Raw genomic sequence first — 26,848 nt, 5'->3', positions numbered from 1 at the left:
TCTTTTCCAGGGCATCTCATGACCCCACAGCAAGGAACAAGCTCTGTTCCAAGCAAATGCCTGAAGAGAGACACAGTGAGTAACTGGCACAAAACTGAAGCCCACAGAGATCAAGCAACTAGTCCCAAAACATGGAAGATGGTACTGCCTTGAGAGCTTTCACATGAAATTATCTTTCCCACAGCACTGCTTTTTTCGTCCCACAGATGCCTTACTTTCGGCACCTCACCTCTTCCAGCAGAGAAAAGTGTCACGGTCCCCCACCCCCTCCAATGGCTCTGGTTCCTAGAGGCTATGACAAGGTAAATGGATATTTTTGTCCTCCATCAGATCTTTGCAGGCTGCTGCCACTGATCACTCTGCCAAGCAATCATCGGACACGAGCCCAGGGTCTGTTGTGGTTGGAGCCACTTTTGGGACCAGTGGGCTCATGCACAGTGTGACTTGGACATACCCAGACATTTGCCTGCCCTAGAGCTCCAGTACACCCCAAAACTTCACATTTTTGAGTCCCAGGGGATCAGCTTTTTACCTCTAACAGCAGTGATCTTGCACACACCACATCCCAAACATCAGGCTATGGCTCAAGATCATGAGCACCAAGCTTTTTCTTCTGTCTGTCAGACAAAGCTTTGAAGAAGTAAACAAGTGCTGTCAGATACCATCTAAATTCCTGTCTCAGCATCCTGAAAATATTTCTCCAACCTCTTTTCTTCAGCTATCACATGAGCCAGCCCTCATCATCGGTCATTTGTCTTATGTTATGTGTCCAACCAGATTAGCAACTACCTTTCAAAACTGGTAAAAAAGCTACAAACACTAGTTCATCCTTCTAGCAGAAAGTGGCTTTTTTACACAGCAAGAAAATGAAAGTTTAAATGTAAGTAATGTCAATTAATTTATCATTTACTGAACAGTTACTGTTCACTGACTCCAAAACAGCACAAGGTGTAACCCTCAGGGTAACACTAATATCCAGTCCAGTCTCTCTGAGTGCTCTTGGAGCAGAATCATGATTAATAGGCCCATTTTTAATGCTCTACATTCATAGACATCTGCTTTTGAAACCTGGAACTAAAAGCCATGCAAAGCAGCAGAAACCCAACTGAACCAACTCACTGGGCCAAAATTTTCAAGGCTTAATTGCATAAACAGAAATGTATAAAAAATACTTACTTGTGTGTTGCATGCACCATTTTTTCACTTTTACCTGGCAAACTCTTCAAGGCAGGGCTGTTTCAAGGAATTAAGAGCTGCAAGGTGAGCAAAACACAAGCCCTTCTTTATTGAACAGCCATTAGCCACATTTAGAAACTGCACCATAACATTAATTTTGCAGCTACAAGGTATTGGCCTTGAACAGAATTAATGCATATGCACATATTTTCTATACAGTCATAAATTTTACTAATGCAGTTTTGTAAGCCTCTTAAATGGTAACTATTGCAAAAAAAATTAGTCACAGGAAAAGCAGGGTAAAGTTCAACAGCAATATTTCATTACCAAGACAATCAAAGAAGATAAATAACTCAGCTTCCTTGGTTCTCTCCTCTCCCCCCCCAACATTACATGAGGAAAAACACACTGCACAACACAAATCTCTGTTATTGTTGGAAGGGTGGCAGCCTGGCAGGACAGCAGATCAGGGAGGATTTTTCAATGCAGAGATATGTCTGTCACTAAGGCAGAGTTTACAGCAAAGCTTTTCAAAAGGAGTAGATTCCACATAATTTCCAGGGACGGACAAAAGAATTAGCATTTCTCTAGTCCTTCTTTTTACTGGACATAATTCCCTCTTTTCCCCTTCTTCCAGGGGGACACCTGCTGTTGTGGACACAGGCTGGAGCCCCCCACGTGCTGAGGAACAACATACAGAGAGCACACTGCAGAGAGGCTCAAAATGAGCAGGGAAAATAGAGCAATTCTGATGTGAATAGCAGGATTTTCCACTTTTCTTAAAGAACCAGCAATCAGAACTGCCTGTTCCTACCCAAGGAGTTCACCCATATATTTCCATCCTTAATAAATGAAATCAGTTTTCAACCCTCTGGTTGCAGAGACTGGCAGGAATGTGGCTTCTACAAATCCCAAAGTGAAAGCAAATGGGACTTGTTTTGTAGTCCTGCCATTTCCAGGTTTGTCTCATGATATTTTAGGGGTGATGAGAAGAGGGGCCAGGTCACATTCCCTAAGTCCTGTCAGCCTCTCTAGTGGGAGAGGGAGATCACAGACCTCAGGATTTTTTCTTTAGCTGAGGCCAAAGCATCAATGTCTGGCAGAAAATTCCCTCTTTTTACTGAGGAAATCTGGTTAACTTTGAGAAGATGCAAGACCTGAACCTTCACTGTATGTCCAGAGACCTGCCTAGTGCCCTCAGAGGAATATCCCAAAATCCACGGGTCCAGGGTGCAGCAGGGCAGGGAGGAGCAAGACTAGGGATGAGTAATTGCTGCCACAGTGCTCTTTAATTTCTGAAAACCTCCAGCCTCAGCAGCAACCATGTCTCCAGACAGCCACCATTTCCTCAACTCTGTAGTGTGTTATGCCTTGTAGAAAACTTCCCTGGTCCCAAAAGCTCTTTGCACATCTCCCCATCACCCACTGCTGCCCTACCAGGACCAGCAGTGCATTGTGGTGCCATGCACAGTCCAAGCACAGCTCCTTTCTTGTGCTGGGCTCATCCAAGAACATGACCTGGTCCTTCTTGAAAATCTCAGTCTGTTGCTGTTGGGAAGGTGTGGATGTTTTGTTGTTTCTGGAAGAGCTTCATGCCCCTCCTGCACATAATTTCTACTGTCTTGAAGAATGTAAGTAAAATCATAGGGAACTTACTCATGAGAGGAGTTTGGCTGCTGACAGCCCACTTCTTCCTTGTTTGAAGATTTTCTTCCAGCATCTAACTGAACTGTAGATTTAGGTTACAACCTGCAAAACATCAAGTGATCTAGTGTCTCAGGAGTCATCCAAAGTAGCCAAGTTTGCTGGAGAACCACTAGCAGAGCAGCACTTCACAAGACAGAGGGTTCTTTCCTGAAAAGATAGCAAGAAAAAATGAAATTAAAAAAATTACCTCATCCCCACAATTACTTGCCCAGGTGCTTGGCTTTTCCCAAATTGCACACCAGCACAACTGATCTTTCCTTTCAATAGGAGCACCCTGCTATGGACAGGGCACTGCCCACTCTCCTTTCTTCTGTTTGCAGATGCAATTGGATGGAGACACAGGAGCTCCCCAAAAGGAAGTATACAGCCCTGAGATCCAATATTCTGCTTGTGACTTGTCTGTGCAATGGGCAGAGCCATTCACCAGAGCTCAATCTGAAATCAAGGATTTCTCTAACCAGGACAATCGATTGCTGTGACGCGTTCAAAGCAGCACCGAGCTCGTGGCGTTGGGTCTTGGTTGCCAGTACAACATGGTGTGTAGGAGTTTTCTTCTACCTTGAGACTCAGAGACTCCATCCAGCAGACAGAAAGCTGGCAGCTGCTCCATCTTCCAGCACAGCGATGACCCAGATGAGATCTATATATCCAATATACAAAGCTTCATGACTGAGCAATGCTGTGCCAGAGTGCTTAGGATTTTTTGGCTTGAGCCTGGTCCCACTTAGCATTTTTATGAATGTTCCTGCTCCTGGATTCATTCTGTAATGTAAAAATCAAAAGGGCACTGCTACCTGTAAGCTTCTGGACTTGATGGCTACAAGAGAAAAACTTGAAGTTGACGCAAACCCATGATAAACCATTGGTGCAAATTAATGCAAAACTATCTCCAAAACTGAAACAAACACCAAATTGTGACTGACAATCCCTCCAAGGGGGCCTGTGGTGGTTTGCACCCTGACTCACAACATGTGAGTACCCAAGGTTGGAGCTGGTGGTCTGCCCTGCAGAGAGCACTCAGCGTTCCCCATCCTGACCAAAACTGCTAAAGCAATGCACTGAAGGTGTTTGTGCAGCAGAGAGGAGGAAATCAGGATCTCACATTACTCTGTTTTCATGTCATTGCTCATTGTTTATGTGTCCTCTTCCATGGCTGCCCTCTGTAACCTCTGACAGTGGTAGGCTCAGCTCTACCTGTGTTTCAACACCTGGAATTTGAAGACAACCTGATTTTGCAATTAACAACTCACAAGCAGCAAATTAAATTCATACAGGGACCCTAAGTAAACGGACTGCCTCTTCACAGGTGATTATAAACACTTATCTATAGTACTGACATAAAAGGGCCAGTGGTTGCATAAACATGTAAGTTAAACAGGTACCAAAATATTAGTCATGACCTTGTTAAAATAGTTGATATGGAAAAACCCAGTCATGAAATAACCTATAAAACAAAATACGATTAGTGTCAAGAGCTAATCTTCCAGAAGCCTAAACAATGTGATGCAAAGGAGCTTTTAAAATAAACCAAACAGACTCATTTTTCATTATCTTCTGCCATCTTATTATTTCACAAGTTAGAAATCCATTAGCAATTCTGCCAAGAACTAGATAGGCTGCTTAGTTATCTAACACTGAGACACACACATTCCATGGCTATCTTGATGTCCCTGGGAAAAAAAACAACAGGAAAAGCAATGGAGTAATAAATTATTATAACTGTTTCATTAAAACTTAGGACACTGTAATTTTCAAGTTTATTTGGTGTTATATTTAAATGAACCAAAAGGCAACATTGTACAGTAACATTATAAAATAAAATTATTACATAGTACATTAACCAAAGCCTCATTTAAAAAAAAAATCCTAAAAAGTCATTTGGGGACATATCCTACTCTTGCTCTTCTGCACACATGATTTATTAAGCTCATTTAAAGCAGCACTCATTTTTTTAGGAAAAGCAAAATGGAATTTGCCCCCAAAATAGAGTATCTTTTCTTATAGTTCTTGCAGTTTCATTTTATCATGTGTAATATATCAAGTTTATAAGGCATAAATACGAAAAACAGTTCAATATGCTCATCATAATTTTAATTAAGTAATACAATCTAGGACACTTTTTCAATCACACCAAGGATTACAATGTACCTATAGCTTTAGTTTCTTTTTTTTTTTTTTGTACAAAAGTCTATCATGTAGTATACAGTGTGTTCTAGTTGGTAACTGGTTCACAAGGTGGATCACGATATTCTTGCAGGTTAATATGTCAGGATTTCACCTAGTTTGTACACTCTGTGCAGGCTTCCTCCCTCCCTGGCTGCTCTCCCCAGCAGCAGCATCCCATCACTCCATCTCCCTGCCTGTTTTCAGAAGGGCTCTGTGCCAGATGCAAATCCCACTGGGAATGGCTTGGGATGCACAGCCCAGAGATGCCAAGGAGCTGCAGAGGCAGCCAGGGAGTGCAGGAGGCAGCAAGGCAGCAGCTCTCAGAGGTGTTGGTGGAGCAGGGAGTCAGGCTCTGCTCCCCCAGCTCCCCTCAGGCTCCTGGCACCATGAAAATGCTTCCAGGGACTGCCCCAGGAGGGAATCCATGACAAACCACAGCCTGGTGTGTGAGGAAACCACTGACCGATGGAGTGGGTGCCACTGGCTGCTTGTGCAAAGTAAGGATGGGAAAAAGCACCTCAATAAATGATGAAGCAGCATGGATGTTTGGGATGCTGAGTGCTTGGGCTGGGCCAGCTTCACATCACCCACAGCTCTATAACCTGCAAAGCCTTCCCAGGATTTTGGGCATCTCTAATCCAAAGCCTCATCTGGTGGCAGCTGGATGAGTTGCACAGACAAACCCTGTGATCAGCAACACCTCCCACACCCATCTCCTACCTCCTCTTAGGCTGATATTTTCTGAAGTCAGATTACTGAGATGCCCTGGTGAAAGTGCTGCTGTTTTGGGGCTGGGGGCAGCAGAGCCAGACCATTCATGGTAATACAAGAGGGGCTAGGGAAGGCAGGGAGTCTGTCCCCACTCATCCTGCCCCTCCAAGGGTCTTGTCACTGCTGGTGTGGGCAGGTGGGGGATTGACACTGTGCCCCCACGGGGTCACACACTCCCTCAAACAGCCAAGGAGGAGTGTCAGAGGCTTTCTCACATTACCTGAAACCAGGAATAGTTTTTTCTACATATACAATCTAAATTGTGCATGAGGTAAACTGCAGAGCAGTGTCCTCCAGAGCGTTTTTCACATGTCTAATATTAGATATCTTGCTGGCAGCTCTGAATCGTCCCCAGAGGCTTCTCTACCTGCCTATATTTACTACGTGCAGATCCTGACTCCTGCACTCAGGTGCTCTGAATCACACCATAACCAAAGGCAGCCTAAAATAGACAGAGTGAATTGCTCCCTCCCTGCTGTGACTCCATCCTGCAGCATCTGCGAGGAAAGAGGAATTATCTTAGTATTAAGAATGGGCCAAATTCACTGAATTTGGGTCAGGATTCAGACCAGACAGGCACAGATTTTGTCTGTGGGCCTATTCTTGTTCTCTATTTGTTGATGGGACATCCAATCCTGTGCTTATACTTATTTATTCTGATAGATCAACAGTCTCAGGAATCACCTATCCCTAAATAAAGCACGGCACGTGAGCAGCTCATAAACAGCTCTCCAACTGCAGGAAAGATCTGACACACATCTAAAGTCACAACAAAGCCTTCACCTCCCACACACCCTTCCCTCAATACTTTTTTTAAACCAGTCAGAAGCAGTGAGTGCAGCACATCCCAGAGAGCCAGAGGAAGGAGCATCCAGTGCTTTCTTAGCTGCTGTGTCATTGTGTAGGGAGGCTGCTTCTGAAGAAACCAAATTACCCTACATAAAGAGCACTCACTAAAATAATCTCCTTTCCCTTGGAGGACCAGCAAGATCACATTATTTCCTGAAAATACTTTTTTTTCTTTTTTTTTTTTTCTACACTTGACAGAAGAGTAATACTGTCTGGGTTTTTGCTTTCACTAACCATGACAGGCAATTTCTGCCCTGCCTTGAGAGTTCCATTGAACCTGCTATTTGCATTTGGGATAAAGCATTAAAAGGACATTTCCCATGGGATGCAGACTGCTTGCTGTCCTATAGATTCAACAGTCACTCTTAAGTACATTAGCAAGAGGGAAGCAAAAGATCTCCCTGTGCTGAATGCATTGCATCAGCAGCAAGTTTCTACCAGTGCTGAGAAATTGTGCCCTTAATATAAGTGCTCAGTAACCACCAGCCCTGCTGCTTGAGGAGCACTCGGAACTGTATAGAAGGCTTGTGGGAAAAGGACCTCCATTAGTACCCATTATGCTGTGATTTATGTTATGGGCTTAAAATAGCAAAAAATTAAACAGTTCTATTTAACCTACAGTCTAAAAAAAGGCACAAAGACTTCGTGGAAAAAAAAAATGTAACTGTTCAGATTACATTTCCAAGAACTTTAACAGAGTGTTGCTTTGATTTGCCAGCTTTGCTTGCTGGCAGGAGTGAAATTGAGACAATTTCACTGTCTGCAGAGGTAAAGAATACCCTTTTGGCAAGGCAAGTTTGCCAGCTCTATGCAAATGTTATTCAACAGAAGCAACTAAAACCTCTTGTGATTGCTTTAAAACATAATCTTTTTGGTCTGCAGCACATTGCACTTAACTAAGTACTCAGTGATGATAGAGTGGGTCTTCGGGCAAGACCAAATACAAAGAGCCCTTTTTAATCTGAACATAGGAATGAACTCTGTTCACAGCTACACAGTCTGCTTTCGAACAAATGATCATGAAATACATAAATACTATAAAATAAATACAATACATTCAGAGTTTTCTACATTGTAGAGAGCTTTTAAGACTTCCCTAGCTCCCCATTGTAATGCATCTAGAACATTCCCTTCTATACAGTGTTACCTCCATGTACCCACACCTCCTTTAAATGCAACATAGCTCAGACAACCTTCCTCTTTTGCCTGGATTCTCGTCAGTCTCTGATTCTGTAAAACGTTATATCATTTCTTTAGGAAAAAAAAAATATTGCACTTTTAAAAATGCATAAAAATCGAACCAAGTTCCCATTAACTCCACCACACAGTCTGGTATTTAAAATAGGACTTCTCCAAAAATGCATCTCTAGCTGTTCCACGTCCTGCCTTCATCTACAGCATTCCCCACCGGGATATCCTCAGGACGTTGTTCCTCAGCGAATTCCTGACAGTTTTGCCAGCAGCCACTTGACACACAGCGTGAGCTCTCTGAGACACAGTGGCTGGGGGTCCCAGGGGTGTGCCCAGGCTCAGGATTTCATGGTGCAGATGGGAACCACAATGACCAGGATGACCGTGCAAGCGGCCGCTGCGATCAGGGCGGCGATCTTGCAAACCTTGGCTCTCCTGAACTCGGCTTCTTTCCGTTTCAACAAGGAATCGTAGCCAGGGGTGTAAATGTCTTCCATCCAGTACTCTAAGTTGTTTGGGTTTAAGGATTCTTGAGTCTAAAAATTAAAAGGAAACTGTTGTTAATTGCCTGGGGTCTGCCATTAATAAAATAAGTAAACAAAGCAGATGTGCCTGGAGGCCTCCCAGCTGCACCTGGAGCTGCTGTCAGGATAAAGTGGGTTATTGCCACTTCTCACACCCCTTCATCTCCTGGTCCCAATTCCATAAAGCTGACAAAAGTGGCAACAAAATACTGCAAAAAATAGACTCCTGCAACAGTAAGATTCTGCTCCAAAATCCCTCACGTACCTCTGATTTACAGGAAACTTCGTCATCTTGGATGGCATTTAAATAAGATCTCTTTAATCTGCTCGACAGCAGAGGTGTCAGCAAGTGCTGGCCTGTTACTGTTAATAATTTTTAAATTATTAAAGCTCAGCTGATGGGAAAGGTTCTTAATATATGCTCCTCATGCACTACATTTTGTAAAGCTAACCCTAATTTTGGCACCGTGACTTGCTTGCAGTGCATGATTATCCAGCCCATCCAGCACCCAGTCCTGCTGTGGGGGCAATTTGCAGACCCCTCCTCTGGAATGGCACTGCCTGGGGACACAGGCAACCTGCAGAAATCTATCAGTATTTCCATCTGAATTACGTAATTTTTATGTCTTACAGCTTTTTAGTCCTAAGTATTTATGAGCTCTTAAAGCTTTCCATGTCAACCTTGCTTATTTTTTCCCCTTTAACCTGTGTGTTAGAGGAAAATAAAGGGAAAACTGGGGGAACCCAAACACTATGCATTGTACTGAACTTAGCAACAGAAAGGCATAAAGCAAAAGGAACATTTTGGAAAACGACAGCATTTCCCCAAAGCTGTGTCCTTTATCTGAGGCTCCAAAAGCCCATTTCTTAAAAAAAAAATGAAAAAGATTCCATATAAAAATATTACAGTGAGAATATCCTAACACACACCATTTCTGTGCTTGTAACAGTTCTGATCCAAAGCTTTTGGACCCTGCAAAGAATATCCAGCTGACTTGAGAAGGATTTGAGTAAGCCTTTAATTGACTAATTCAGATTTTGTGACCATGAGCTACTGGCTCAAACATTGCTTTGCCTGATAGCAGCATTTGTTTTACATAAAGAACTACTAAAAGAAGTGATTTTATACCTATCTCAGAAACAAAAATTAAAATTGAGCAATGGTTTTATGATCATTTAAGGGACATCTCTATGATAGTGTTAGGATGCTGGAACAGAGGCCATCAGCCACATGTGTGATTGTATCTTTAGGGCTTTGAATGACCTGTTTCAGCCTTGTGAAAAAAGGCAGCAATCTCATCTCTAAAGGCATCAGAAAACAGCCTGATACTGTTTCATCCCAGTGGATCATCATACTTAGAGCAAAGCAATGAATCTCACACAGAGCCCACACCTGGGACAAGCTTTGGGCTTGACTAGTTCTGCAATTTCTTTTTTTGGAGGAAAACCCAGCTGACTTGTCAGGCTCCAGGAGAAATTTTAAGTGAACAAAGGTAGAAAAATCCCAAAGACAGGCGTACTATGCTTCAAGGAAATTGCAGTTTTGGACCCATCTGCCTTGGCATTGACCTTTTAACTACTTCAGAAGGAAGATGCATTATTGAAAAGGCCCATTACTGTTAATCAGCTTCCTTTCCCATTTCATTGCCAGACATAGGAATGTTCATTAAGGCATAATGTATTTACTTTCAGTTCTAATAAACTTAATCACTGGAAAAAAAAAAAAACACACTCATCAGTCTGTGTCTATTTTTTAAGTTTTTCAGTAAGCTCCATTATAAAGTCTAGACATGAGCTTTGCAGGGTAGATGCAATTCTGAGAGTCTTTTTGGAGGGTGAGGATCAAGCCAGTAAACTTCTATCACTTTTATCTTAAAGACAAATGATGGCAATAAGCCGATTTCTCTGGTTTGCTCACAGTCATGCAGAGCTGCTTACAGAGAACAGAACAGCCCAACGAGGAGCAGATGGAGAACACTTCTCCCAGAGGGGCTTTGCTCCCAAATATCACCTCCCTTATTGCTTCACACAGCAGGTAAGTGATGCTTTGTGGCTGCCTGCTGCAGAGGAACTTCTTCCAGCCTATTCCTACTCTAGCATACAGCCTGCAATGCCAGGGTTAGGAATTTAGTAAGCCCTCTAAAGCTTTTAAGAACCAAAAAGCAGCAGGGAGCTGAGGCAAGAGGCAGCCTGGTCCCTGTACTGCTTGGTTTCTCTCCAAGTGCACTTTAGCCACAGCAATGAGCAGGAGCTGGTGAGGACAGGGAAGTTTGCATGAACCAAGCAAGGAGGAGAATTTGTTGTGCACAAATTCCTGCACAAACACTCATGGGATTTGCACTACAGCACTGTGTGGTGATAGTTTCAAATCCAAATCAGCCAGCTCAGGGTCCTGAGGTACAGCATCCTGATGCTTTCCTAAGGATTAGTCTGATGGGTTTGGAGCTGTCTTAGGTACCTCAGCACTGAGGCATTGAGGGCTCCATGGAGCAGCCAAGGCTCAGATTCCTCCATGCCTCATTCCCTGGCAGGTAAGCTGTGGAGACAAGCAGATTCTCTCCTTGACTGCTGTCCACAGAACCCAAAATGCCTGAGGTCAGCACCAGACCCCCTTACAGGTCCTACATTCTACTGTCAAAGTGCATACAGATGATGCACAGTTATTTGCACATCAGTGTGGATTCCACTGTGTGACACATTTTGGGTTTCAAGACCAAGAAATGCAACATTGGATCCATGCATCCACTTTGTATGTCATTCTTCAGGTTTCCACTTAAAACTTCTGCTCAGATATCTTCCTCACTACAAGCTGTGTTGTGTTTATCAGACCATGCAGGGTATCCAATGTGGGTGCTCATTTTATGTCAGGTTTGTGATTTCATGTCGGGAAAATGTAAATGCAAAATTTGAATTTGTCTCCTCTGCTTGTTGCACAAGAGCCTGCACACTTACAAGCGGAACCAAAATGCAAACTAGACACACCATTAGTTGCCTGGCTGGTTTCCAACAGCCACTTCAAAGCTTCAACAGTGACGTGTTTCAAAACCAGTCGTGGTATTGAAAATCTTCTACAAGTATTTGATGTCTCGTGTTCCTAGTAAAATGGAAAAAAATAACATCCCTAACACTGCAATTCCCTGTGAATAATTCAGAGAGAACAAAGACAGAGAAAAAGACAGCAGTCTCAGCTCCTGCACCACTCTGCCTTACTGCAGTTAGGGACCAGCTCACCTCTGCATTCACTTATTCCCCAACCCTTCTTTAGAGTTACTAAAGCCACGATGGCTTAGAAGACATCTCTCCATTGCAGAATAAGCTGGGACCATCAACCTGTCAAGGATCACCATTCAGCAATGAAACATTCACATTCTTCATTGTCCCTGGCCAGGAGGGATAGGGATCAGCAAGATCAGAGGCTCAACAACCCACAGCTCTTTCCTGAGCTATCCAAATCCCTTCTTAAATGTATATTCTGGCAACATCCATTTGCAATCAAGCCATTCAAATTAAACAAATGAGACTCACTTGTAGATCCAAGGCTGCAATCTTGCCTTTATCTCCCGAATTCCTCGTGTATTCCTCTATGGTCCATGATGGCTGGGCACGTTTCACTTCAGCCAGCTCTGTCAACCTCATGTCTGTGTAGAGAGGGTTGCTTTTCATGTGTGACTTGAGTGATGCAGGGTAGGGATGAGGACTAAATACTTGTTCAATCAAGAAAGCGTCTTTTGGCTGTTTAGAGAGTCTATGTGGCTGTGGGATTTCGTATTGCCTGTCTGCCTGCAATAGGGTTTAAAAGAATTTGAGAGAAAAAAACAAGACTATGAGGGAGTTAAACACAAAAGACAGAGCTATGCCTTTCAGAAGCACCATATGATAAAAAATAGACCAGCTAGGATAATGGGTTTGGATGGCCTTCATCCATTTGCCCCCCTTCTTCTCACAAACAAACCAAAGAGGTATTGAGGTGTTTTACAGACACAACTCCATGTTCACTATAACACAAACATAATGCTCATGCAGCAGAAGAAATTTAGGGATTGTGCTGTTTAGAGATCAAAAAGCTATTCTGGAAATGGCCCTGACATCCAGAGAAGCCCAGCTGATCTGCAAAAGCTGAGAAGCACAAGCAGGCTTCCAGGTTTCTGTTTCCAGATCAAATCTTAACACAAAGTACTCTCGAGGGATGCCCCCAGACTGACACTGCAGCACCCATGGTACCATCCAGTGTCAGCCACGGGCCACTGAAGGAGTCTGGAAGGGACTCTCAAAATCAGCACGTCATCCTAAGCAAAGCAATGTACAGAAAAGCCAAGGTTTGGACTAAGGATGGCTGCCCTCCCCCTCTGCAGTCTAGCAATAACCCACAGTTTGTGGTTTCTTGTTCACCCAGCCGTGCTTATTTCCATCAAACCTCTTCCTTTCTTTTCTCAACTCCTCTCTGCCCTCACACCCCTTTGTAAGAAGGCACAGCATGCCTGTCATGGGGTCACAATTGACAAGGGGCTGCAGGACCCCCTCCCCAGACAGAAACAAGCACCCACCCCATGCAGTTTCAACAGAACAACACCCAGAGCCCTGCACAAGGGCAGCCAGGATGTCTACAGGGTCAGTGAAGGGGGCACAGGGAAGCTGCTGGGAGGATGGGCAGAGTTTTTCTTCCCAGCCAAACCAAGAGCTATGCAGCAGTTCCACAACAGAAGGCTTAAGACTCATTTAAATGACCATGAAAGTCAGATGGAGAGAACATAACTACAATGAACATTTCATGGTACACATACAGGAGTTTTTTTCCTTGAGGGATTTGAATCCATGAATCTATTTTGTTGGCTTTTAAATATGTGCATATTTCTCTGATAAAAGCCATCACAACTCAATTTCAACATATCCCTTCTAAAACAATCAGTACAGAATTTCAATTTTCCCCACACCTTTTTCACCAAGGTAATTACGGGCATCCTTATATTGCTACAGATGATGAAGAATACCATCACCTTCCCAAGATGTCACCCAATTACCACCCTCCCTTTGCAAAAAAGCAAAGCTTTCAAGAAGAAACTTGGCCATTTTGCAGCTACCAAGCAAGAACTTACAGGTACAAAATCACTCAATTATCATAACAATAAAGGCAGGCGTAACATGGCAGGGCAAGGCATTGTCATACCCCGAGGCTTGTGATGACTATAGAAGACATTCATAACCACATTATTTTTAGGAGTTTGTTATGTGAGTTAAAATTGAAATTACCTCTTTAGATTTCCTGTGCCAGTCCTTATTTTCTCCTCCATCTCTCTCTTTCATCTCCTCCTCTGTAATGCCAACTTTGTTGGTGTAAGTAATAGCTCTCCAGTCTCGGGGAGAGTTTGAAATACTCGCTATTTTGGATTCGGTTGCACTGTTTTCTTCTGTTAATGACCTTGATGATCGCCTAGTAAACAGACTTTTTTTTAAGGCTTTTACTCGAAGACTCTCGCTATTACTTCCACTGGCATCTGAACAGCACCATTCTGGATTATTCTCCAGTTTGCCTCCATGAGGGGTGTTGTGGCACTGAAATATCTGCGGGGAGTTGCTCTCATCTGACGCAGCATCACTTGTCAAAGAGTTGAGATCTATTTGTACGCTGACCTTCTCTGGCTGCTGGATTTTTTGATCCAGCTTGCTTAATTTTCCCAGGACTTGAGAGATTTCTTCTCGGACACCTGAGAGAGATTCCAGTTTCTTCTCTATTTCACCAATCCTCAAGACTAATTTGCAAACACTCGTTTTCAGCTCATCATCTGCATTACTGCCGTCCGCCCTGACCACTTTGTCCAGTTTGTTACAGGCACTCCCGTTGGAGATCTTAGTCAAATTGTGCTCAGGTGAGCTCTCGCAGTCTGATTTATGCACCTGAGACAAGGAGCCAGTGCTGTTGTAGCACGAGGACTGCATCACTCCCGTGGACCCGCTGATGCTCATGTCATCCAAAAACCGAAAGATGTCACTGATGTCGTCGCTCACGATTTCAGAGTCATCATCCGACTGCTTCAGGGAGTGCCGCTCGCCGTACTTGGCTTGGCCTGCTGCACACAAATCCTTGCATTTCTTGTGCTCCAGAACCTGCTGCTCTGTTTGTGTCCCCACGCTCATGGTCCTGTCGATGCTTAAGATCTGGACAGAAGTACAGTTAATGCTTTTATCCTTAAACTTTTTGACTGGCTCATGTTTCTCCACATCTAGAATGGAAGGAATTTCCTTAGGTTTATGCCCATTGGGTTTCACAGCATAGTTTGCCTGCATAATTGGTTGCTGATCCTTTGCATTTAGGTAGGACTGATGCCTGTCAACTGAAGGAAAGTTTGGAGATGGGTTGCTCGAACTCTGGTATCGCGGTTTCTCTTCAGACTGCTTCCTATTAAAAAATGAGCGTTCAAAGTCAGGGACCTCCTCCGTATTTAAACTCCAGCTTTTAGCTGGCCAGGCAGTTTGCTTAGTTGGCTTTCCAGTCCACTTTTTGGTTTCTTGTGGTCCAAGAACAGTAGTTGGGCCAAAATATGTTGAAGCTTGAAGATCATCTAAACTTTCATGCTTCACTCGCCTTTTGTCCGGTATAGGAGAATAAATTGGATTCAAGTACTGGCTGCTGTATGGCATTTCAAAGCTGTGGTTGAAGAAAGTCTGCTTAGAGCTTTCTTTCCTGTTCTGAGGCTCTCTGTGTCCATCTTCTGGTGTTTTGTTGGACGGTATTAAGTTGGGAGATATTGTAATCAGATTATGAAAATCTTCTTTGAATATATTTCTTTTCTGGACACACGACTGCATCAGGAACGGCTCATCATTTGAAATGAAAGTTTCTTTTATGCCTGCACTTATAGGCAAGGAATCCTGGTCTGAAATAGATTCATTTTCAATGTTCATGGGGAAGTACGTACTCTGCATCTCACACGGAGGGGACGTGGCGATAGAGTAGGACGCCAGTGCCTGCAGCCTGTCCAGAGAGGCAGCCCGGCCCTTCACATCCTTATTAACACCGAGCAAGAAGTTGGGTTCTGATGAGGGGACAAACTGCTGGCAGTCTTTGCAGTCCATCTTCCTGCATTTCGAAGACCTTCTGACTGGAAAGCCCCGGTTAAAGTCCTGGTCGTTGAGCTCACAGTTGGGCACACAGTCAGGCACACAGTCTGCTATATTGCAGATCTCTGTGTCAGACCTGCAGGACTCGAAGGACTCCTTCTTCTTCACTTTGTGCCTTGCAACTGGAAGCTTCTCCTTGGCCACTCCCCCGTTCATCTGTATGAGGTTGAATATTGTTACTATATCTGCTGCAACCATGATTTTCTTTGATTGCTGATTGTTTACAGTGCATCTCATTTTGTCTTTGAACAAAGTCGCTGGGAAATTAGGATCCAGGCAAGCAGTATAAAACAGCACGCTTCTGAGCTTGGCCAACTGGGATAAATCAAACCTTGCACACAGGGACTTGCAGAGATCCTGGTAAGAAACAGTATTCTGCTTCGTGTCCAGCTCCTCCAATATCTTCACCAGGAAGAGAGAGGATTCCTGGTTGGACTCCATGGCTTGAGCGTATTTTGCTGTTCAGCCTGGAAACCGCGTTCCACTTCTACAGCAACACAAAAAAGATCATAAGTCACCCACAGACAATACCCAGGGCCTTGCAACTCAGCCAGAGATGGGGCCTGACTCCGTAACTATGTCATCCAGGGCTTGGTTTTATAACTCATCCTCATGTTCTGAACTTCAGGCTGCAATCCTAGCATCCAATAAATCAACACTTAAATGGATACAGGGGTTTATCAGAGAAGGCTCCTTTATGCCAAGGTCTGCTAAAGCAACCAAGTGAATAAACAGCAGAACCTTTGGAGAGGCTGAACTAATGGCAGATGGACAATCCCAGTGGACTTTCTATGGGACTGTCACAGAATTTCTTACCAACTTATGAGAGGTTCAAATCACAGTTTAAGCATCAAATTTTCTGCAGTAATTCCAGTCCTAGCCTAACCAGGGCTGATCTACTGCACCATGTTTTCATATCTGAATGCAAATAGCTCTGAGGAAGATTTTCTGACAATAAACTTCTGACATGTTTTTAGAAGTTATCTGAGAACATAATTACCATCTTGCTTACTTTAAACCATTATTTTCTCCTCTACTCTGAATTATCTCCTTTGGATACTTTGACATATTTTTTCCAGAAATACCTTCTCTTAAGTATAAGGTTCAAGAATGGAAAAGTTGCCAGGTTTCCAGTGAAAATTTGTGTGGGCCCTGTTTCAGCTTTTAAGTCAAACATTAGGCAAAGAACAGAAGGAGTTAAAGAAAAAATCCTACTGAAGCTTGAAACCAAACCAGTGATGCTAGAGGGCTGGCTGCCAATCAGGATGGATTTGAAGACAGAGAAATATCAAGGACAGAGAATATCCTCTTCAGTGATGTGCTCCCAGTGAAGCCTAGGAGTGCATTTCCATTCACCATCCCGAAATGACAGGGCAGAGGTGAAGAGCAAAAGCTTCACATTTGTGTGGATAACAGGAACAGCTTGAACAAGCACAGCTAACACTAGCAAACATCTCGGGGAGAATATAAACCCCTGCACTTTCAGAACTGAAACCAACCTTTAGCTATTATGGATTAGGAAGGGATGGTGATGATTTTTCATCCATCTATTGTGAAATCCTTGTCATGTTGGCTACTGGGAAAGACAGAGCACAGGATGATACAGTCTGCCAATTGCTATGTTTGGTCACTCTGTCTTTGTTATTCTTACTGATAGGAATGACAGAAATCTTCTCTGTTTCCCAAAAAGATATCTTGCCCCATTATCTTCCCCCATTCACTCCCACCCTTAGATGACCCCTGGAACTGGCCTCTCCTCCATCAAGTGCAGAATATCCACCCAAATGGCAAAGCACTGAAGTCAACATTTCAAAGTTTATTATTACTCATCTTTAAAAGGCTCCTTCTGGTGAAAAACCTCAGGACTCCTGAGCACTACTCCAGAATCCAGGGCTCTTGTTTCATCCCCTGCCCTGACATTACACATCAGTGTTTGCTAGCAGTATCAGAAGCCAGAGCACTTCAGTTCTCATAGCCAATAGTTACCCAAAAGAATACAAAACAAGTCTCCATATGAACTCGGTTGTTTATTTAAATAACATCTTTCCACTGTGTGTGATCAGGAGCTGAGCAGCAGCAACGTGAATGTATTCCTGTGATTGTAAACACAACTCTCAGAAAGCAATGGCTACAGGGATTTTCCAACACCTGTGCTGCATGCATGTTTGCTTTTAAAGCTCCTGTATTATGCATAGCAGCACAACCCTTCTGCCTGCTGACAAAAGAGAAAAAATGTTTTACTGTTCTGTGCTCAGCTCCAAGAAGTAATGCAAAAGGCTGGAGGAGGATGCTGGTATCCTTTTTCTCTCAGCAGTGTGTGCTTGGAGGCACAGCCTCTTTCACAGCCTGCCTTTGTATTTCTCTGATATGTCACCATTAATGATTTCCTACACTAGTCCAAACTCTGCTAGTTACCACCAAGGCTACCAAGTTCCTCACAGAATAAACTTCAGAAGTGGAGCTCAGAGACATTCCCAGCTGCCAGGGGACTGGCATTGCAAGCCAATTTTCCGCATGTTATAAATCTGCCACATGGGACAGGAGTGAAAATATGTCTTTTTGTCACCTCCAGGCTGAATATCAGCAAAAGCAACTATCTCCTCCTATTTGTAAATTCACAGATCCTTGCAAACCCCTCACCTGGATATACATTTTCACAGCCTGATGCACACCCTGTGCCAGCCTGCCAGCAGCCTGCCTTCTCCCCAACACTCAAGTAGCCAGTTTGCACTAATCTATTTTTGAAAGTGTCAACCTATTTTGTTCCCCATCTTTCTCTCTTTACTCTCTCAACCCAATGAGGATATTCTAGGTACAGCTTCTTGAAAATTTTTGCTTTCTACCAAAGAGTTCTTAGCATCACCTGAGGTTTTAACTTCAATTCAGGTTTCTAAAAACTATGAATCTGGTAACACTCAGGTGCAGCCTGATCTGCAAGGCTGCTGAGTGATGACAAGTTCAGTAAGTTGAGTGAAAGCCCTGCTGCCTACCCCCTATCTCATGTTGCTTCTGCTTAGCACCAACCCTTGTTTTGGGGACCCCAATGCATACACAAGCAGTATGGTGGAGGCACTGGAGCACAGAACCAAAGCAGGAGAGCTCAGCTAGGCTGGGTTAGCTCAGTCCTGCCCCTGTGCTCCCAGACCCAAGCCTGGCAGGTGGCAGTCAGCTATAAAGCAGTGACAGGTTAGGGAGGTGACAGAGGCTTTGAGACCAGGGTGAGCAGAAGAGAGCTGAACCTGCTCAGGTGGGAATTCAGCCAGTTCATTCAACTGAGACTCAGATATGGGAGGTGGAAATTGAAAAGGCAGGCTGCAAACTCAGATGTAGGCCTTGAGGAAAAGAAAGCTAGCTAAGAACTGGAATAATTTCCTCTTCACCTCTTGGCTGTTCACAAACAGCTTTTTGGTGTGAGAGCATTTTAGGTGTGAAAGGTATCTCTGGGCTTCAGCCTGAGCATGGAAATTGGTGCTCCCTTGTGCCAGAGCATCAGAAACATTGCTGCTAGTGGAGCATCAACAGATTGGGGCTGTGAAGAACAGGATGTACTGCCCCGTAAGAATAATATATAAGGGCCTTGGAATCTTGTTTCCTGGTTCAGGGATGTAAAAACCTGGTGCCAAAATTTTTAGTGGCACATTAAGCTCCTCTGCCTCTTGTCAAGCCTCCTAACAGCCTACGACAAAGACAGGTGCCTCTTGGCAGGCCGCCCCAGAGGCTGCCACATCCCGGGTGCCAAGCACTTGGCCAAGCACCATCTCAGCCATTATGTCCACGTTCATTCAGTACCTCTCAAAGCAGGACCAGAATAGACTGAGACGTGGCACATAAATGCAGAGCTCTGAAATAAGCACAGAGAGGCCTTTCAAAGAGGGTACAGGGTCACGAACCAGTCAAAAGCAGCAGAGCAAATGCAAGCACCCTCAGCAAGAGCAGCAGCACAGGGTCTCCTCAGATGGCCTCAATTCCACCAAGGTCCTCATGCCTTACCCTCACTGCCAGCAGCCACACACACCCTCCAAACCCCCCTCAAATGGACCTTGGTCTCCAGACACATGGAGCTCCCCAGACAAAGGGATGGGATCTGGCTTATTTATCTTCACCAAAACCATCTCTGACCAAAGGAGCCACTTAACATTTCATCCTTAATGATTTTGTCATATTACCACTGGAAGGGTCGCTTTGACTCAGCTTCCCGAGATCTGACATTTGCTGCTCTAATAGCACAATTATATCCCAGCATGGACTTGCAGAGCATCACATTGCACAGCCAGTCGATGGGGGCTGGCTCTCCTTGCACACAGATGAGCTCCAGATTACCACAAATCAATGCCTTCTTGCCCTGCACCAGGAGCAATGAACTGAGCTCTCATCTTACCACTAACCCACGGTCTCAGCCTCTCGAGGAGAAGTCCAAGAATATTACAATTGCAGCCTCCATCCCCCGGAGCTTTCTGCTGCACAAAGGGAATATACTGTTCTATTTTCTAGTGCCTTTAGGAACCAAGCCTCTATGAAACCTCTCCCCTGTGGTTCTCCAGACCAGAGGAACCTGCAGACCCTTTCATGCATCTTGCTTTGTGGCAGAAAAGCCAGAATGCACGTCCTGTCCTCACCACCTCCCAAATCAGCAGTGGGGTAGAGGTGGTCCCCTCATCTCCTGACTACCCTATAAATTTGCCATGCACAGGAATTCATGAAATTACTACTGCTTTCCCAGCTGCCCTGGCTGCTTTCCTGTGACTCCTTCAGCCCAAACCCTGCCCTGCCAAGTGATCTAAGGGCAGCACATATTGGGACAGATAAACCCCAGCACAGGATTCAAGAGACAGTCCCACCACTTGACTTCCCTGAGCAGCTGCAGGGGAGCAAGGTGCCCTGCATGAGTCTGAATCATGGCCACTGGCAGACAGACCACGTTATCTTCCTCTCTTATTTCCTCCTTCATTTCCTCCCCTGTTCTTTGTGCCACTGACATTTGCTCTCCCCATTTCCCAATGTCCACAGCAGGTGCAGATAACCACAGATGTGACTGCTGGAGTCATCATTTCCCCTCTCCCTTTGATTTGCCAGCCAAGAGGGAAACAGCATCCTTGTTTTGTTCCCCCCACGGCGACTAAGGGGCCACCCCAGAATGGCACTACAACAACGGCACACAGCAAGTGATCCTTGCATAAATTCCCTCAGAAAGAGCCAGCCACTCCAGCACAGCAGAACATTAATACAGAGGCAGTGATATGCTGTTTTACTATTAACTTGAGCTCATAAATCATTCAGTCTCTCTTCCCAACACCAGATACTATAAAACAAGGCAGGCAACGCTTGCCTCACATGAAATGTAACCCATCCAGACAGAATTCAGTTTTTGTTTTCTCCCACACTAGTAAATCCATTTCTCTGTCAAAACACTAAGAAATTTCTGATGAAGGAACAGGGACCTCGAGCCCCATCTGGCTTCCACTGCACACAGACACGGGAGCTGGCACTCGGGGAAACAATACCGGTTTCTGCACACCTTATTCCTCCTCCTCCCTCCAGCCTTCTGCTGCTCATTAAAAAGAAAACTAAAACATGCACTTGGGAGCCCTGCCCGTGCAATGGCAACTGCTCTTTTCCACCTTTCATGGAAAAGTCCTCCCGGCCAGTCTGACGCAGGCTGTCTCCTCCGGACTGTCTCCTCGGCTGGGCAGGAGCAGGGTGGGCTCAGTGCCCGGGGCAGGTGGGAGGTGGGTGCGGGCTCCCTGCCTCTCCGGTGTGCTTTTTATTCGCTCCTTCAGAGCTGGAGGGAGCGAACAGCCGCATGCCAGCAGCTCACGGTGCCTGTGCCCCTGGCTGCTGCTGTGCACGGGAAGGATGCACACTCTGCACCCTCCCGGGCATCCCACTGCCAGCCTCCTCCAGCTTCACCGGGGGTCGCTGGGAGCAGCACTGGAAGAAGTTGCTCTTTTCTGGCTCTTATCTTGTGTGAATGAGCCCTGGAAAACCGCACTTTACAAACCCAGCTCCTTAACGGAGGCAGGCTCTGCTGTAAAAAGACTCCGCACAACACTTCAGTTTCCCCAACATCCCAGAATTCAGCGGTTTTTAAAGGATCTGAGTGCATAAATTAATAGGGAACTTGTGGATAAAAGCAGTGGACCCTCACCCCTCAAGTTGCACAGGGTCTGCCATTGATTTTTCTTGCACAGTAACATTAGGCTGATTATTTGCATGGTTCTGTTATGCAATTCCTGTTAAGGTATCTCTACGATCTGGGAAAGTGCAAACAATCATTCAAAAATTGTGAAATAAATTACTTGAATTATTACTGCATCATATACTCTTGGTTATTCTTTGCCAACTCTTGGCCCATACACACATACACAAATCTTCCCAATACATTGTTAGAGCACATCCAAGCCACGTTCTTACCAGAATTTTTTGTATAAGGAGACACCATTAAAAACACTGACAGACAGACACAGAAAACTCTAATTGAATTAGGTATGAGCCATTTATCCCATCTCTGGGCAAGCTGGATTTTTGCACAGCAAACCTATAGCAATCTCACGGCCACTCCAGACCTGACTGCTCCCTTGCCCTGGTGGGTCCAGCTTCCCTGATCCCCATCCCTTCAGACTCCGTTTGGGGGTCCCTGGGGCTCAGCCCACGGGTCACCCACTTGCTCCTCTCGGGCAGATCCAGATGTGCGGGACTGAAGTGAAGCTGCCAAAGTCCCAGACCGAGTTTCACGATTCTGGAGTACCCTCTTTCCTAGAGAGCTTAACAAAGAGGCAGGACCCCTGGGCACCGCTGGGGACCACAGGGACTGAGTGGTCTCTTACCTGCACTTTACTCCTCCTTCTCCCAGCCGGGCGGGGGGAGCCGGTGCTGAAGGCGCTCCCCGGCACCCCTGGGTGCCCAGGGCATCTCTGGGGCTGGAGAGCGGGGGGGGCTTGTCCCCTGCGCCCCTTTCCCCCTGCCCACCCCTCCCGCACCTGGGGCTCACCTGCGGGCTCCGCCTGCCTCTGGCGCGGGCAGCGCGGCCGTCACGGCCGGATCTGCCGCTGCAGCAGCCGCTTCCCGGCCAGGAGGAGGAGGAGGAGGAGGAAGAGCCCGAGCCTGAAGCCCCAGCAGGATGCCATAGCGTCGGGCTGCGCTGACAAAGGCGGCAGCAGGTTGGTATGGGAGGAGGGAGAGAGGGGAGGGAGGGGAGGAGAGAGGGAAGAGAAGGAGGGGAGAGAGGGGAGGGAGGGGGCTCCACAAGCCGAGCCTCCCCGCACCGCCCCCCGGCCCGCAGCCGCGGCGGGGCTGCCCCGGCCGGCCCCGGGCGCTGCGGCAGCGCCGGGCCCAGCTCCGCAGGGACGGGGGGCGGCGGGAGGCGGGGGGGGGCCGAGATTCCGTTTCCCTAAAACCTATTATTAAAACTAGCCCTATTATTGTTATTATCAATGTGAGTCCCTGCGCTCCGCGGGGCGGGGGACAGCGCTCGGCTCCCCCCGCACCGCCAGCCCCGCTGTCCGGGCAGGGGACAGCGCCCGCAAAGGAGGGGACAGCGCTTGGCAAAGCAGGGTACACGCCCGCAAAGCAGGGGACAGAGCCCGCAAAGCAGGGGACAGCGCTTGGCAAAGCAGGGGACAGAGCCCGCAAAGGAGGGGACAGAGCCCGCAAAAGAGGGGACAGCGCTTGGCAAAGCAGGGGACAGAGCCCGCAAAGGCGGGCAGGGAAGGGGGGCCACAGCGGGAATGGAGCCCGACTCTTCCCAGCCGGGGACACCGAGAGCAGCAGTCTGAGGAGGAGCGGCTGATGGAGCTGGGGCTGCTCACCCTGCAGAAAAGGCGAGGAGAGGGTGACTTTATCGCTCTTCACAACTCCCTGGAAGGAGCTGGTAGCCAGGCAAGGGTCGATCCCTTCTCTCGGGTAACAAGAGATAGGGCAAGAGGAAACGGCCCCAAGTTGCACCAGGGGAGGTTGAGGTTGGATACTGGGAAATCTTTCTTCACTGAGAGGTGCAGGCTGGAACAGACTTCCCAGGGAAGTCACCTGGTGGAGTCACCTTCCTCGGAGGTACTTAAAAGACGTGTAGATGTGGCATTTAGGGAACACAGTTTCGAGGTGGACTTGCCTATAGTGAGTTAACACTTGGACTTGATGATCTTAGAGGTCTTTTCCAACCTAAAGAATTCTGTGATTCCATGACAGCACCCACTGCCCTGCATGCCCACCACCCCAAACGCCCCCGATGCCACCAATGCACACCCCTGTACTGCCCACAGCCCCCCTCAGGCAGGTGGTCCCTGCAGGGAAGGCTCTGAGGTGCAGGAAGGGCTCAGGGTGTGGGGTGCCCACCCCAGGTGTGCTGTGGCACACGTGCAGCGCCGCGACACGCGCGCTCTCCGTCTGGGCAGGCAAGGTCTTACCTCAATCACAGCTCTGCCTCTTCCCCTGCTGCTGGCCACACAGAAATACTGCAGAGAGTTTTTAATAGAGGTGTTGCTGGGTGAAAGAAAGCAGTAAGATGTCAAAGGCTCGGCTTCTCCTCTCACTGACACCATTTGGGGAGTGGACTATCGGCTTTCCTTTCCTGGATGAACTAATTTGAAGGGTCGTATGCACAAGCACACCACAGACATCAGACCACTGTGGACAAACTGGCCTAAAATATGTGGTTTGCTTATTCTGACAGCCTTGGGACACAGAGCTCTCTGCTTTCCTCAGAGAAACAAGGGGTCAGGAGGGGGGGTTTGTTTGAAACCCACTGATGTGCAGGTTCTTCCACTGACTTTGAAGAATATTGTGTGCGATTCAACATATATATAATATCTATAAAGACACTTAACACACACAGCAGCTAATACAAGAGGAGTAGGTAAACATAAATCCTTTCAAATTGAAGAAAAATACGTTTATACTACATTATTCTTATCACTACTTAACAGCATTAAAAGAGGCAGTGTCCTTGGGTCCCATTTTCCATGCTTTTGTCAGAATTTTTTAGTCTATAAGTATCCATTCACTTGCAAATTTCACAGCTGGATGATTTCAGCCCTACACCACTTCCTCGAGCAGATGCCTTCAGGTCATCAGAGTAGTCAGAAGAGCTCTCTTGTACCCTTTAGAACTGCACACACCAGAGAATAAATAGAAAACATTTCTTACCCCCAGTTCAGGTCTAGCTGATCTTACTTGCTTTTGCCCAGGTTCTGAGAGGTTTCCAGAGCTGGCTCCCACAGCTGCCACCAGAGGAAAATTTGGTGACTTCATCTTTTGCCTTCTTTTCTTCCACCTCAGCATGCAGAAATTACATTTAATTGATGGCAAGGGTTTCATTATCATTTTATGGGCTGCGACCAGCAGCATATAATTAGGAATCACCTGTAAAAATTGGTTTGAAACAGTTAAACACGGTGCAGACTCAAACACAAGACACTGATTTTACAGTGGGTGGTGTGTCCTGAGGGCAGCAGGGCTGGCTCCCCTTGGGGCCAGGGAAATCCTCTCTGAGCAGCTGGGGTGCTGCAGGTCTGCAGGGACACCTGTCCCCTCCCTTTTCCTTTGCTTTCCAATCTGGACTCCAGCTCTCCTCCCTCCCCAGGCCAGATTTGACAGCAGCTTCAGTGGGAATTTCGTCCAAGAGGAGAGCACTGGATCAACTCTCCCTGTCCCCATTCTCCATCTAATTTTAGCACCATCAACTCCTGTCTCCCCTCGCCACCTTTCCTTGACATTTCTGCTTTGTTCTTCACTCTTCTTTTCCCTTTCATCTTCCCTTCAGCAGTTGGCACATTTACCTTGTCTGGCTCCCCCATGGCTTCCACCTTCCCTCCAGGCCTCCCATCTTCCTTCCCCTCTGCTTCAGCAACTCCTTCCAAACTAAACGGGTGACCCACAGGATGCAGATGTCTCCTCAAGCCAGGGGTGTCCAGGACTGAGCACACCCACCTTTCCCAGTTTGATTGGTATCACAGTGCTGCAGAAATAGTGCCCAGTTCCTCACAATCTCTTCTCTATGTAGCACACCCCTAATATAAAGATATTTCAGCCCAATTTTGTTGTCAGGGCCAGAGCACATTCCTCATTCATACGTGATGTCAATTCCAGCTACACAAAAATGAACACATTGCCACTGTCCTCTCCCACAGCAGCAATGGTGCTTTTTATTTGTGCACAGGAATAGTTCCACAGGGCTGGAAATACTGAAACTGATGGATGCAGAAGGGGAAACTGATGCTGAGGGTAAGATCTAAGAAAGAAAATCTGATTTTCATCACTGCGACACTCACTAGATATTTCTCTGAATCTTTCTGGCTCCCTTTCCATGTGAACAACTCCCTGTGGAGGTGCAGGTTTTTTCTACTCATGTCTTATCCACAGTCTCCTGCAAAATTTCCTCTCTGTTGCAACCCCTCTAGAGCAGTGTGCATCCCGGGAGCCAGGACAAACATCACAAGCCTGGGCTCAGGGCTCTCACTTTGCCTTTTCTCATGCCAGTGGCTGCAGCACCACACAGCTGCTGTGTGCTCCTCCTGGCAGGGACTCATGCAAGTATTTATAACTTCAAACTAAGCTGCTTGTCCCAGTGATAGCAAAGAGACTGCCCCAAAGGCTCATTTAAAAGCACCAACAAGTCTTCATGCAGCAAGTCTTTCCTTCACCTTCTTTATTGTGACCTCTGTGTAAATTTGTGCCTTTGGAAATCAAGACCAAAAACCCATCAGTCAGCTTGGAGCTTTAGCTGCTTTCAGGAACCCCCAAACCATTTCCTGGTGCATCTCTTTTACTAAAAGAAAATAGATTTTATTTTAAATGAGACATGACTTTACCTAGCACCTTCCTCAGCGCAGACATTTCTTAAACAGCTAGCAGCATTCTGATGGTATTAAACTGTAGAAAAAACAGTTCTTTGCCAATACCACCTTTAGTGCAGAGACAGGTTTATATTTTCCAATGTTCTAGTTCTTAATCTCTTCTGGGTTTGCTTTTAAGAGAAAGAGAATATCTAAAGCCCAAAGCATAGCCTGTGCTGGGAGTACAGTTAGTTACACTCCAGACAAGTCTCTCTGAGCCTGCTGTGCTCCCTGAGGTCTCTAACCAGGATTTGGGAGAGCAAGGCAACCTCTGGGGGAAGAGCCAGACAACCCAGGGCACTGCTTTCTTCCTCTCTGTCACGGTCTGGGTGAAACATTAAACCCTCTCTTAGCTTAAAGACAGATACTAAAACTTTCTGCATCGTTAAATAGCACTTAGCAATACGGAGCCTGCAGATTGCTATTTTTACCAAGTACTCCGTATTTGCACTTCCTCTGAAATCTCAGCAGGGTCTCAGTATTGCTGAAGCTGACTCCTGCAGCCAGTGTGCACACAGGCTG

General features: G+C 46.0%; 1 protein-coding gene across 1 annotated transcript; it reads right to left on the bottom strand.

The window, feature by feature from the left end:
* Positions 1–4,445: 4,445 nt before the first annotated feature.
* Positions 4,446–22,659, bottom strand: MINAR1 (membrane integral NOTCH2 associated receptor 1). Its single transcript, XM_063412754.1, has 4 exons — positions 22,489–22,659; positions 13,632–15,987; positions 11,910–12,164; positions 4,446–8,396 (listed from the first exon to the last, which is right to left on the bottom strand). The coding sequence occupies exons 2-4, from the start codon at positions 15,939–15,941 to the stop codon at positions 8,199–8,201; spliced, it is 2,763 nt and encodes a 920-aa protein (XP_063268824.1). The 5' UTR covers positions 15,942–15,987; positions 22,489–22,659; the 3' UTR covers positions 4,446–8,198.
* Between the last annotated feature and the right edge of the window lie 4,189 nt (positions 22,660–26,848).

Source organism: Prinia subflava, chromosome 15, assembly GCF_021018805.1.
Source record: "Prinia subflava isolate CZ2003 ecotype Zambia chromosome 15, Cam_Psub_1.2, whole genome shotgun sequence".
Classification (NCBI taxonomy): domain Eukaryota; kingdom Metazoa; phylum Chordata; class Aves; order Passeriformes; family Cisticolidae; genus Prinia; species Prinia subflava.
This window is presented reverse-complemented; position numbering and strand designations above follow the sequence as displayed.

Excerpts from the sequence above, each read along its gene's own strand:
- MINAR1 (XM_063412754.1), bottom strand. The coding sequence starts at position 15,941 with ATGGAGTCCAACCAGGAATCCTCTCTCTTCCTGGTGAAGATATTGGAG. Across the intron at positions 12,165-13,631 it reads GGCACAGGAAATCTAAAGAG|GCAGACAGGCAATACGAAAT; the intron begins GTAATTTCAATT and ends ACCCTATTGCAG. Across the intron at positions 8,397-11,909 it reads TTGCAGCCTTGGATCTACAA|ACTCAAGAATCCTTAAACCC; the intron begins GTGAGTCTCATT and ends TTTAATTTTTAG.